The sequence below is a fragment of the Lycorma delicatula genome, chromosome 8, assembly GCF_047948215.1.
Source record: "Lycorma delicatula isolate Av1 chromosome 8, ASM4794821v1, whole genome shotgun sequence".
Lineage (NCBI taxonomy): Eukaryota > Metazoa > Arthropoda > Insecta > Hemiptera > Fulgoridae > Lycorma > Lycorma delicatula.
In genome coordinates, this window is record NC_134462.1 from 3,810,794 (window position 1) to 3,824,620 (window position 13,827).

The following is a 13,827-nucleotide window of genomic DNA, read 5'->3' on the forward strand; positions in this document are numbered from 1 at the left end:
AATATTTGTTGTAAGTTACATCAACTCCTAATGTCTGACAGTTGGGGTTAAATAATTAAATATTTTATTTTGATCTGTACATAATAATAAATTGCACAGATCACATCAAAAGATTTATTATTTTTTTTTTTTTTTTTTTTTTTGTCTTCAGTCATTTGACTGGTTTGATGCAGCTCTCCAAGATTCCCTATCTAGTGCTAGTCGTTTCATTTCAGTATACCCTCTACATCCTACATCCCCAACAATTTGTTTTACATACTCCAAACGTGGCCTGCCTACACAATTTTTCCCTTCTACCTGTCCTTCCAATATTAAAGCGACTATTCCAGGATGCCTTAGTATGTGGCCTATAAGTCTGTCTCTTCTTTTAACTATATTCTTCCAAATGCTTCTTTCTTCATCTATTTGCCGCAATACCTCTTCATTTGTCACTTTATCCACCCATCTGATTTTTAACATTCTCCTATAGCACCACATTTCAAAAGCTTCTAATCTTTTCTTCTCAGATACTCCGATTGTCCAAGTTTCACTTCCATATAAAGCGACACTCCAAACATACACTTTCAAAAATCTTTTCCTGACATTTAAATTAATTTTTGATGTAAACAAATTATATTTCTTACTGAAGGCTCGTTTAGCTTGTGCTATTCGGCATTTTATATCGCTCCTGCTTCGTCCATCTTTAGTAATTTTACTTCCCAAATAACAAAATTCTTCTACCTCCATAATCTTTTCTCCTCCTATTTTCACATTCAGTGGTCCATCTTTGTTATTTCTACTACATTTCATTACTTTTGTTTTGTTCTTGTTTATTTTCATGCGATAGTTCTTGCGTAGGACTTCATCTATGCCGTTCATTGTTTCTTCTAAATCCTTTTTACTCTCGGCTAGAATTACTATATCATCAGCAAATCGTAGCATCTTTATCTTTTCACCTTGTACTGTTACTCCGAATCTAAATTGTTCTTTAACATCATTAACTGCTAGTTCCATGTAAAGATTAAAAAGTAACGGAGATAGGGAACATCCTTGTCGGACTCCCTTTCTTATTAGGGCTTCTTTCTTATGTTCTTCAATTGTTATTGTTGCTGTTTGGTTCCTGTACATGTTAGCAATTGTTCTTCTATCTCTGTATTTGAACCCTAATTGTTTTAAAATGCTGAACATTTTATTCCAATCTACGTTATCGAAAGCCTTTTCTAGGTCTATAAACGCCAAGTATGTTGGTTTGTTTTTCTTTAATCTTCCTTCTACTATTAATCTGAGGCCTAAAATTGCTTCCCTTGTCCCTATACTTTTCCTGAAACCAAATTGGTCTTCTCCTAACACTTCTTCCACTCTCCTCTCAATTCTTCTGTATAAAATTCTAGTTAAGATTTTTGATGCATGACTAGTTAAACTAATTGTTCTATATTCTTCACATTTATCTGCCCCTGCTTTCTTTGGTATCATAACTATAACACTTTTTTTGAAGTCTGACGGAAATTCCCCTTTTTCATAAATATTACACACCAGTTTGTATAATCTATCAATCGCTTCCTCACCTGCACTGCGCAGTAATTCTACAGGTATTCCGTCTATTCCAGGAGCCTTTCTGCCATTTAAAGATTTATTATATATATATATATATAATGTAAATGTGGTTAATAGTTATAATCTTTCAGACCCTAACAGAGAAGTGAACCAGAAACCTTGTAACAAATAAGATACTGCCCAAGTTTACCGAGTCAATCCAAGGTTCTATTAATGGTTCAATTTATTAAACAAAAATTATAATATCCTTAGTGATAATAATTTATTATATTGTAGTAATTTTTTAATAGTTCTCAAATAAAAGAGGAAGTTCTCAAATTAATATTCATAATTTTTTTTTAATGTTTAATCCTTACTAATTAAGCTTATTTCCACTAAATGGAATGATAATTCCTTCTTTTTTTTTTAATAAAAAAAAACAGCAAACAAAAAAAATGGGAAGAATTTAAGATAAAGCCAAAAAAATACAATTAAAAGATAAGGCCAGTTAATCCAATTTTGGTATTTTGAAATAAATATCCAAATTACAAATTAGTAAGTTATACGTACTTAATTTTAATCTGACACAAACCTTTAAATGTTAAAATAATAGATTTTATTTTCTGATGTCTTTCGAAGTTACTGATTTTATTTTAAATAACGTCAAAATAAAAAAAAATTAAATTTACAAAAAATATTTAGTATCATTTTTTTACTTTGTAAATGTTAATATCAAAATTTTAATAAAATATCATACCAACAATTGCATTAGTTAATAATAATACAATTAATCATTCTATTAATTTATTAAAATAAGGTGAAATATATTATACATAAAAAACTTAATGAAAGATATTTATACACATATGTGAATAATTTTATCATCATTTATAATAAACAGTAATAATCTTCATTCAGTTTATTTTTAAATTTAACACAGTTTGATTAAGAATTTTCCTTTTTAATTATTTATGTCTAAAAGAAACAGATATTCTAGTCATTTTAATGTAAAACATACAAGATTAAATTCCATTCCTTAGTTGTAGTATATATTTTTTTAACTGTATTCATAATTTGTAAAACAAGACTATTAAATTTTTTTCCACAATAGATAAACCAGGAGAAATGATAATTTTTTATTATATAACACTGATATACAATGATTTTATTAAATGAAAGTGAATAACTGATTCTTATAGTATTTTTCATGCTGATTCCAAATATGAAATCAGAATTCTTCTATCAGGCGTAGTTTTTTTTTGAAAGTACTATTCTTATTTTCAAATAGTAGTATCATGAATGAACTCCATAAGCATAGCATTTTGTGAACGTATTCTATTATATTACTTATCAACCAAACAGCTTTTGTTTATTTATTTACATACTAATTAAAATTAACAAGAATGTGACTCTTCTTCCTATTTTCATCTTACTATAAACATATCTCATTAATTATTTCTGTCATTATTATATTTACTTATAAACTATTGTGCAGACTAGAGAAATATTTTTAATTCTCATTCAAGTGCGAGTTCTCATGTGTGTTACACACACACACACACACACACACACACACACACACACACACACACACACACACACACACACACACACACACACACACACACACACACACACACACACACACACACACACACACACACACACACACACACACACACACACACACACACACACACAAGAACTTAGTAGGTGGCTTTCATATTTGCAGGTATATGTTGTTCAGTAAAGTGAGTGTATGTTTATTAAACTAGTGTGTTTATAAAGTGTTTCTTTTTTAACAATATTAGTTATTGTAATGCATTAACAATGCTTTGCAGTTGAATTAATCATCCCAACAATTTCTGCTAAAGTTGGGAGGTAATATTGAAGTCTCAGAAAAGAAATATAACTCTACTGATAAAAAAGTCATGTGAACTGTATGTTGGATGTAAATTAGGAGATCAGAAAAAAATCTTGGGCTATATCTTGGGCTCCATATTTGCTGTTCTTGTGTAACATTGTTGACTGGTTGGCTAAATGAATCTCGTCACATGCCATTTGTAAGAGAGGTTATCTCTAAAGTAAAGACCATTTCATTGTAAAAAAATTTATTCTGAAAATTTTATAATTATTTTTTATTTCTCTTAAACTACATACTTTATACTACTTCTCTATATAATTGTCACGTGAATTAAGACATTTATCATAGCGATACACCAGCTTCAATATATCCTTGTCGTATTCTAACACCAGTTCATTTAGCCACTGATTAATAGCATTTTTAAGTTCACAGTCACCTGTGAATTGCTTACCATTCAAAATTCTTTCAACTTCCTAAACAAATGGTAGTAGAAGGAACTAAGCCTGGACTATGGTGGGTGATCATAATTTTGTATTAAAATGTTTTCGGTAAATTACTGTGACGGACTTGCAATATGTGGATGTGCATTATTGTGCAGTAGGATGATGCCATCAGCCAGCTGCCCAAGTCACCGATTTTGAATGGTGCGCTGTAACTTACGTACAATTTTGCAGTAGGCTTCTGCATTTATAGTCATTTCACAAGGCATGAAATCAATCAGCAGTAAGCCAAACCGATCCCAAAAGACTACGGACATCAGTTAGCATCCAAATGGCTGTGGCTTGATCTTTGTTGATCTGGTTAGTGATTGAGGATGATGCCATTCACTTGACTGCCGTTTTCTCTCTGGTGTGTAATAAAAAATCCATCTTTCATCACAAGTAACAATTGAATTAAGGAACTCATCACCTTTTTCTACGTAGCTCATCAAAAATTCCAAAGCAGATCTTATTTGGAGTTTTTTGTGATGTTCTGTTAAGACTTGTGGCTTTGAATGTGCACAAACCTTTTTGAAGCCTAAATGGTCATGAACAATGCCAATAACTCTTGAAACATCAGGAAAGAGAAGAGCCAGATCGGAAATCATTGATAATCTTTTCTGATTTCATCAGACACGTTGATTATTGAGGGCCTCCCCGAACATTCTTCATCGTGCACATTAATTTGTTACTTCTAAATCTTTCACACCATTTCTTTCATTCATTACATTATCACTGTACATAGCAACCAACTGTCTATGAATTTCAGTCGGCTTAGCATTTTGATAGTTTAAAAAACATATGACTCCACATATTTCAGTCGGTAGCAACATCAATTTTCCTATTCATTTTATGATGCAATAACTCACACGTAATCAAAGACACTACTCAGCAACAACTTACAGATAACAGTGCAGTGTGTACATTACTAGCGTAGCCATGATTGACACAGGTTTGCCAACCTTAAGGAGAGAAATTTCCCAGCGATCTTTACGTTACAGATATCCTTCGTAATTCCAATGGTTTGGAGAGAACTGAAGGATCACACCACAGACTGTTATTTTTTTCTAATAATCTGTGATAACACCTAAAACTAATCATATTGTTACATACCCTGATATTTCCTCTACCATGAGGCCAGTGCCACATAGCCAAGAGTTTCCAATTCCAGTACCACCAGAAACATGGAACTTACATGAAGATGAAAATGTCAAATTTTGTGCTGACTTATAAGGCGATGAAGAAACAGATCCAAACTTTTTAGAAAATAGATATACTGAATCCCATTTAATTAATCAGTCAGAATTAAATGATTTGGTTTGTGATCTAAATTTACCAAAGAATCAAGCAGATATACTGGCATCAAGACTGAAAGGATGTGGCATCTTTTACAATCAAATACTAAAATAAGTGCTTTTCATGACAGACAGTCAGAATTTGAACATTTCTTCTCTCAGTATGAAAACTTAGTGTACTGTAATGATGTGCTCTTTACTGGAAGCTTTAGGACACATACACCATTCTGACAAACGACAACATTATATTGACTCATTGAAGCTTAGTTTGAAAGCTTTTCTACTTCATATTGAAAATAAATACCTATCAATACCATTAGCATATGCTGTTCACATGAAGGAGTCTTATGAAAATATGTAACTTGTGTTGAGCAGGATTCAATGAGAAATATTTTTGGCATATTTGTGGAGATCTGAAAGTAGTAGAGCTTTTACTAGGATTGCAGCTTGGATACACTACTTTCTGTTTCTTTACGTGCAAGTGGGATAGCAGGGATAGGAAAAACCATTTCGTAAAAGATCTTCCTCCACTACACATTAAGCTAGGCTTATTCAAAGATTTTGTTAAAACGATGGATTGTAATGGTGCAGGGTTTCAGTTTCTAAAAAACAACTTTCTTAACATAAACATGGTAAAATAAAGGAAGGTATATTTGTTGGATCACAAATAAGAAAATGAGTGATCCAGTATTTGAATGACTTGGAGGTTGGTGCATGGAAATAATTTCAAAATGTGGTAAACAACTTCCTTGGAAACCATAAAGCCAGTAACTTTAGAAAACTTCTGAGTGAATTTCAAAACTACAGAGAACTTGGGTGTAACATGTCTCTCAAAATCCATTTCTTACATTCACATTTGGATTTTTTTCTCTAACAATCTCGGTGCTATTAGTGATGAACATGGAGAATGCTTTCATTAGCAGATATCATCTACAACGGAAACACGATACCCGGGAAAATTAAATCCAGAAATGTTAGCCGACTACTGTTGGAATCTAAAGAAGGATTTACCTACAGCAAATTACAGCAGAAAATCCAAAAGAAATAGATTTTAGGTGAGTACAAAATGCATGTAATGTATTGTCATACTACGTTCTCCATACATTTTTTGTTTCAAAAGAAATTTCAATTACAAAATAACTGAGCCCGATAGAAAAGATCTATTAACGTATATGAAATCAGCATAAAAAATATACATGAATCATCCATTTACTCTCATTTAACAAACAAAAAATTTAATTTTGTTGCTCAGTGTAAACATACATATATATCAATTAATTTCATCAAACATGAATTTTATTCAGAGGAAGTATTTACTTTAAGAAGAAATATCTTTTGCAATAATTTAAAATTCTCAGTATTTTTGATGTCTAAAAAAATGATTGAGATGAGGACCTACCTCTCCACCTCATTTATTCTTTTTCTTAAGTTTTAGATAAAATATTTTTGCTGTTTTTTATTTAATCTTTGTTTTATTGTAGATTTTTCCTTTTACTATTCTTATTTTTTTAACAGTAATAGTTTCTAGTATTTAAATCAATCTAAGCTGAGCAACAAATATTAACAGTTGTACTTCTTCCAGTTATAAACATTTTTTAATTTGTATTATTAACAGTTAGCATTATTTAGTCTGTAACGAAGACTGTCATTTAACTTTTAATTCACTTCTGTTATAGCTGAGCAACAAATATTAACAGTTGTACTTCTTCCAGTTATAACAGAAGTGAATTAAAAGTTAAATGACAGTCTTCGTTACAGACTAAATAATGCTAACTGTTAATAATACAAATTAAAAAATGTTTATACAAATTTTATTAAAATTATAATTATAGTATCATTTCAATTGTTAATTGCATCTGTAGATACCCAAAAAAAATATACATAGGAAAATTTTCAGAAGAGTAGAAGACATACAATTTTTCAGGTAATTCCAATAGGAAGTTAAAAAAAAATCAAAATCACAAAATCACAAGCTAAAAAAAAATCAAAATCAAAACTGAAATTTTCAATTGAAATTACCTAGTAATAGAATATAATTGGATAATTTAAAGAGATACAAAGACAGTATGAATCTTAAACCAAAGAGATATTCCCCCCTTTAACAAACATTTAAAGGAAGGGAAAACCGTTTAATGTTATGATTGAAAGATTTCACAAAAAGATTTTTAATAAATTAAAAATCCAAAAAAATGATATTGGATATTAGTTCCTTACTGATCAACAACAAAGTTTTTGGGCAGTTTTGACAAAGTAAATTTGATAATTTTTGTTTTATATGTCCATTTTTAAAATAATTATTTCTCGTAAATTATTCTGTGACAAGTTTGTAAGCGATGGGTAAAGCTATATATTTATAATGAGCCAAATGCAGTTTTATTTTTTTATTTTAGTTTACCCTATAAACTAGTATGTTATATTGCAACTATTATTTTTACAGATTGATCTTAAGTGTTTATGAGAACAGAAGCAGATTTTCTAGATGTAGTAATGGTAACTATATTATGTACGTAAATAGTAATATATATTTATTTCTTTAGTAATATTAAATTTATGTTTAGATGTGCGTATATTTTAATGAGGGAAATATATGACTAAAATCAAGGTGGAAAAACTGTTAAAGACTACTACTAGAAGAGTCAACATATTAAATCAATAAACTGATTTTTAGATGTATAGAGTTCAATATAAAATCTCTTAAAAAAACTGTCTAGGTGTGGTAGATGTCAATATTGCACAGGTGCTTGGCAAAATAATCATGATTGTTAAATACTTAAAAATTCATTTTTTAGTTAGTTTAAAAATAAACAATAAACACAATAATAGTGGGTATAAATCCAATTATTTGTAGTGAAAAAGTACATACCTCTATGTGAACATATACATGAGTGTGATAACTATACGGTTCAACTACAATATTACTTCTTTTATCTTCGGGCACCGTTTCTAATAATATTAATTCATCTTTTACTAAGGCTCTTAACAATTCATTATGTTTTTTAAGTAAATCTAACTTTTCGCTTGTAATTTCAACTGAAATAAATAAAAATAAATTCTCATTTAAATAAAATAAGATATATATAACAGCAAATGATCATAATTATATAACAGTCTTCATAATGCAGTGCGCATGTGTAAGGATTTCAAAAACTTTCTAGATAAATTTACTAATGCCTATCTAGTAGTAAATATATCTAGATACATGAGTGTTATATCTTTACAACCATTCAGATTGTACAATTGTAAACCACCTTATTTTACATTGTACGACCATCCTTGATACCTCTCAAACAATGAGGATCCTTTAATTTGACCTCCCTCAAGTCCAATGCATTACAAATTATCATTTCATAAATATCTATATTTTCATGAATCTTTGTAATCACAAAAATAATCTATGCATCAAAACAAATAATGGTGGCCGTACTTGCAAAATCAATGCTCAGTTTGAAAAACATAATAGTCATTGAACAACAATATTATTTCATACAGCAACACTGTATAAAACAATATACAGCAGAATGCTAGTTATCTAGACTGACTTTTGAAAGGCCAAATCCAGATTATCAGAAATTCAGATAACTGAAATTCTAATGAAAAAACAAAATAAAAAAAAAATGTATTCAGTAACATTAAAAAGATACTGAGAACATACATTCAGTGTAATAAAAAACAGAAACAGTAATGTATTACAAAAAATCTAATGAGTAGAAATTTTCTAATAAAAGAATTAGAATTCACAAAAAATATCTGAAAGAAATTAAAATGTACTACCCTACTGTTTTATTTTATTAAATATGTTGTTTAATAAACTTATTAAAAAACTTACAAAAAACATATAGAAAAGAAGTTTGAGTTAAATTTATTGTTATAAAAAATATCATTCCTTCAAAATTATAAAAAAGAATTATAGTAAATTTAATGAAAGCCAATAATCAAAACATATCTTTAAAAAACTATTCATCCTTAAAAAAAATACCTGTAATCTGCACTAGTTTTAATGTGGATGTTAGTTTATAAGCTGCAAGATCACACAATTGTAAACAAAGAATCTGTGTAAAATTGCATTTTCTCACACAATACATAATATAGACAAACACTTTTTTGTATGATGGGCTTAGATGGAAGTTGTCATCTCCTTTAGCTGTTATCAGCTTATCATTTCTCATATGGCCTCCATGTTCTCGTCATTCTTCAAAATTTGTTATCTTAATTATCGTCATCGCTGATGATCCATTAAAGGATACTCTTGAAGTCTCAGTCTATAAAGCTTGGTATATTTTTTAACTCTTCATTAACTGTTTTATCAGTCTCTCTGAGCACTGTTTCATTTAAAATTTTATTCTATGCACTTGCCAATGTCACGAATTTGACAGAATTCCATATATGTCAGCCACCATATAACAGGAATCATTCAAATTAATATCTTGATTATCTTAAATGTGCCACTTAGATCTTCAAGAAAAATGATTAGAAGAAGAATTTACGGTTGCAGATTTTTTCATCAATTATTTACGGTAAAGGTATTTCAAGGAAACTAATCTCTTGATCCATTGGTTGTAACATTTGGAGGTCAAACTTGAATAATTAATATGTTTCCATAAAATTTTTCAAAGTTAATTTTATAATTAATTTAATACAGTCCTAAATTTACGAACTGTAAAAAATGCCAATCATAAACCCAGTAAAAACAAAGATTGATAAAAATACATTTCCTATTGAAGCAAAGCTTTATTTTAATAGTTCTTTTTAGGTTTTTTTTAAATAGACTATTACTTTTTTATTACATTGCCTCGTGCAGACTGTAAGTAGTCCGGATAGTTGGATACCAGAAAGTCAGCATCCTATATAATTTAATTAAGGAATAATCCTATAACTTAAAAAAATAAATATGCAAACACTCAAACTATCTGGCATGGATATATTAGCATCCAGTTACATTCCTACTCCAGTAACACATTTGTTTGTCGGCATATAAAAATTTTCCACATATGCTGTCTTTTCAACAAACATATTAAAATGTATGCGTTTCTTAAAGGTCATATATATTTCTTATTTCCAAATATAATCCTTTCTTTTATTAATGAGATGAAGAGTAGAATTCTTATTATTATGGAAAGTATGCAGTAGGCATAATTATAAATAATTTTTTTATTATTGATTGAACATAAAAAAATCACCTAAAAAATAAATTAAGATGAAATAATTGCTTTTTCTATGTGAATTATTATTGAAAACAAAAACTTTAAAAAATACTTCATATATTACAATTTTTATCAATTTTAATTTGTTTTATGAAAACGAACATTAAAATGTTTTATAACTACAAATAAAGCGAATTAAAATTAAAAAAAAGTTATGCAAGTAATAAACATATTAATTTATATTAAGTGTTACCTGTAGTAGATTTTTTTAAAAGATTATTTTCAACCTTAATTCGACGTATGACAGTTATTAACCCTAATATAATATTGATTTCATTTTCTAATTCAGGGTTTCTATACTCCTGAAAAAAAGACCAAAATTTACAATTAAACTAATTAGTTGCTCATTTATAGCTGTAACTAATATTTTTTTTAAAATTTGCATCCCAGAAGAAAGGTAAATAATTCAAATTACATACTATATACACTTTACTATTTTAATTTTGTACATTTTATTTAAATATATGATGAAGAAATAGATTATTATATACATTATTAAAGCACTTAAAAAATTAAAAATATGAACACAGAGTAAGAAAATGTAGAATCGATATTTCCTATTAGTAAACTGATTGGTTTGACATACTTCTCTGTTTCCACCTTTTGTTTTTTAGTAGCCTTTATCTGTTATATCTAAATATACACATTAAATACCAAACTAATCTAATAACAAAATAAATACTGAATGGTTTAACATAATGGCTCTGCACTAAACTTCAATATTACATTAGTTCAATTTTAATTATCAATAGTAATTTTACTACCCAAATAATATCAGAATTATTCAATTTCTTTAATTCTATAATTCTTTTCTGCCAGGCATTCATTATAGTTTTGAACTCTTATTTATCTGTGACCTGAATTTTAGCAGAAGTTATTGTTAAAAATAGATCAAAATTAAACAAATTTAAAATTGAAATTGTTTTAATGTTCAATAAAGTTTACCTTAAGATCTGAAGGAAACTTTGAAAGCATAACAGGAGCTTTTTCTGTTCCTGGCATCCACATATTCAACTCTTCAGATAAGTACGGCATAAAAGGTGACATTATTCTCAATGAATTATCCAAACAGTAAAACAAAATATTTAATGTTTGTTCTGAATAATCTGTTAAACCCTCATTTAATATTGCTTTGGTATATTCCTGAAATAAGTAAATATAAATAGTAATATTAATGGTAAGAGAAACAAGAAATCCTATTACTATTTCTACCACTAACTTAAAAGGAGAACAAAAGGCCTGGCTTTATGGACAACACATTCATCAGAGATTTATAAAACCTTCTTACAAGATAACAGTACTAAGAAAAAATGGAGGATTTTCTATGTTATTTATATTGAACGTACCAAGAGATGGGAGAAATTCTGGAATTATTTATTTAAAAGAGATCTGATGCAGAAAGGGGATGCAAAAGGTAAGGTAAGGTAAGGTGAGGAATAAGGTAAACAATATTCAATATAATAATTTTATCAAAATTTTTACATCCCATTTTTGAGAACAAACTTAAGTTATGCAAAACAGTAGTTGTACTTATCATAAAAAGATAGTAGTACATTCAGCTTAGAATGAGTTTTAAACTATAATAAATAAAACAATATTTGAATTAAAATAATTTTATTCAGAGAGGTCAATAGTCTTTTAGCCCTTGTATAAGAGCCATCGCTGCAGATAAATTATCATATTTAGATTTTATCGTTGAACTTGTATTATCCCCTTGTTTCCTGATAAACTTTAGCATTTTTAGAATTATTTTATGAAGTGTTCTAGAGTTACACAAATAATATATCTTATTAACAATTAATCTTAAAGATTCACTGTTCTTGAACTAATCTCTTGTTCATATTACACAGTCAAACTTTCATTAATTAAATGAAACTGAAAAACAACTTTTTTGGATAAAGAAATTTGGCAAACAGATATAAAAAAAAATCTCTGAAACCACAGTAGATTACCAATTACGAATTTTTGATTTAAATTAATTTTATATCAGAGGTAATTTTTTTCTATGTACAGGTACCTTTAACAATTAATGTTTATGTTTTTTACTTACAATAATGTACTAAAAATTATTTTAAGACTTTTTGGTCTTGCTAAATAACAACAGTGAGTTAACTTTATTTAATGGCCCACAATAATATTAAAATTTATGCTCGTTGTTTCATATCTTTAACATGCTAGTAACCAGATCTAGTAAATCGTAACTTGTAGTTTTATTCTTTATTGTTAATCTACTGTCTGTGTTACTGGTTATGTATGTACTGTATGAGCATTTAAGATGAAGCATCCTATTCTCCCCTTGATTTCTCTTCTGTGCCGCAGGTGTATTTTTCATCTATCCTCCTTATTTATTTGTCATACAGAGTAATTCTAAAGATTAAATTCGTATCAGATCTGGGTGACTAGTACCACACCATTTAAATATAAAATTCACAAACAGTCATTAATACTACAAAAAAATGCAAGTATGACTGGGATTTAAGTCTAGATCCTTTTGGATGAAAGAATGAGATGCTGTCGCTCTGCCACAGAAATTGGCAGAAAAAAAGTGAAGTATAATGAATTTAATCTTTTTCCTGCTTTAAATTTGATTTCTACAGAACAAATCACTCTTCAACTATGTTGGAGAATTTAAAAAATTAACTTTCTATAAAAACAATTTATAGCACAAATGAAATGTACTGCCAACAAAGTTTTATTTGTGCCACAAGAGTCAAACACTTACGTGTTTAGCTGCAAGTTAACAGGTACTTTATTTTATACAATATTGATTATACAGAAGTTCTATCAAATGTTCCATTATAGTGCTACGGAGCCATGTATTTTAACATCTTGGCTGCGGTATTTTTTTTTAATGCATGTGATAGTTGATGTGCTTCAAGTCCCTGACATTCTGTATTGTTTCCACTGGTGCGTTACAGCAGCTTGTAAGCTTTCACATTTTCTAACACTACTCTCAGTCATTGACAGAACTATCTATGAATTTTATATTCAAAGGGTGCGGTACCAGTTCCCAAGTCTAGAAAAAATTTAATCCTAACTTCTGAATTTCATTTTTAGAATTGCTTCGTATGATGTAAAAAAATAAATAAGGAGAATAAATGAAAACAATACTTGCTGCACAGAAAGGAAATCGAGGGGAGAATGGAACACTTCACCACAAATGCTCATACAGGTAAAACATTACATTACAGGTATAACATTACAGGAAAAATTCAACAAATTCACTAAGAAAATAATTACAAATTACTATTTACTAAATTTGGCTTGCTTACATATTAAAAGATATGGAACAATGAGCATAAATTTTAATCTTATTATGGACCATATAAATAGAAATAACTCATAGTTATTTTGCACAAGACCAGAAGTTAAAAAAAAATTACCTCAGATGACATACATGCATTAAAAATTCTGAGTATCTTATTTTCAGATAACATTCATTTGTTCCATATAAAAATTTTTACTGCATATTTATA

At 28.6% G+C, this 13,827-nt stretch overlaps 1 protein-coding gene across 2 annotated transcripts in view; it reads right to left on the minus strand.

Moving 5' to 3' along the window:
- The window catches only part of LOC142328985 (valine--tRNA ligase-like), a 72,662-nt gene that overhangs the window by 13,694 nt on the left and 45,141 nt on the right, over positions 1 to 13,827 (minus strand). For both annotated transcript variants that reach the window (XM_075373212.1, XM_075373210.1), the window contains 3 exons: positions 11,297 to 11,494; positions 10,545 to 10,653; positions 8,014 to 8,180 (listed from right to left, as the gene is read on the minus strand). In XM_075373212.1, coding sequence (XP_075229327.1) covers positions 8,014 to 8,180; positions 10,545 to 10,653; positions 11,297 to 11,494 — 474 coding nt within the window. The remainder of the gene's footprint in view (positions 1 to 8,013; positions 8,181 to 10,544; positions 10,654 to 11,296; positions 11,495 to 13,827) is intronic.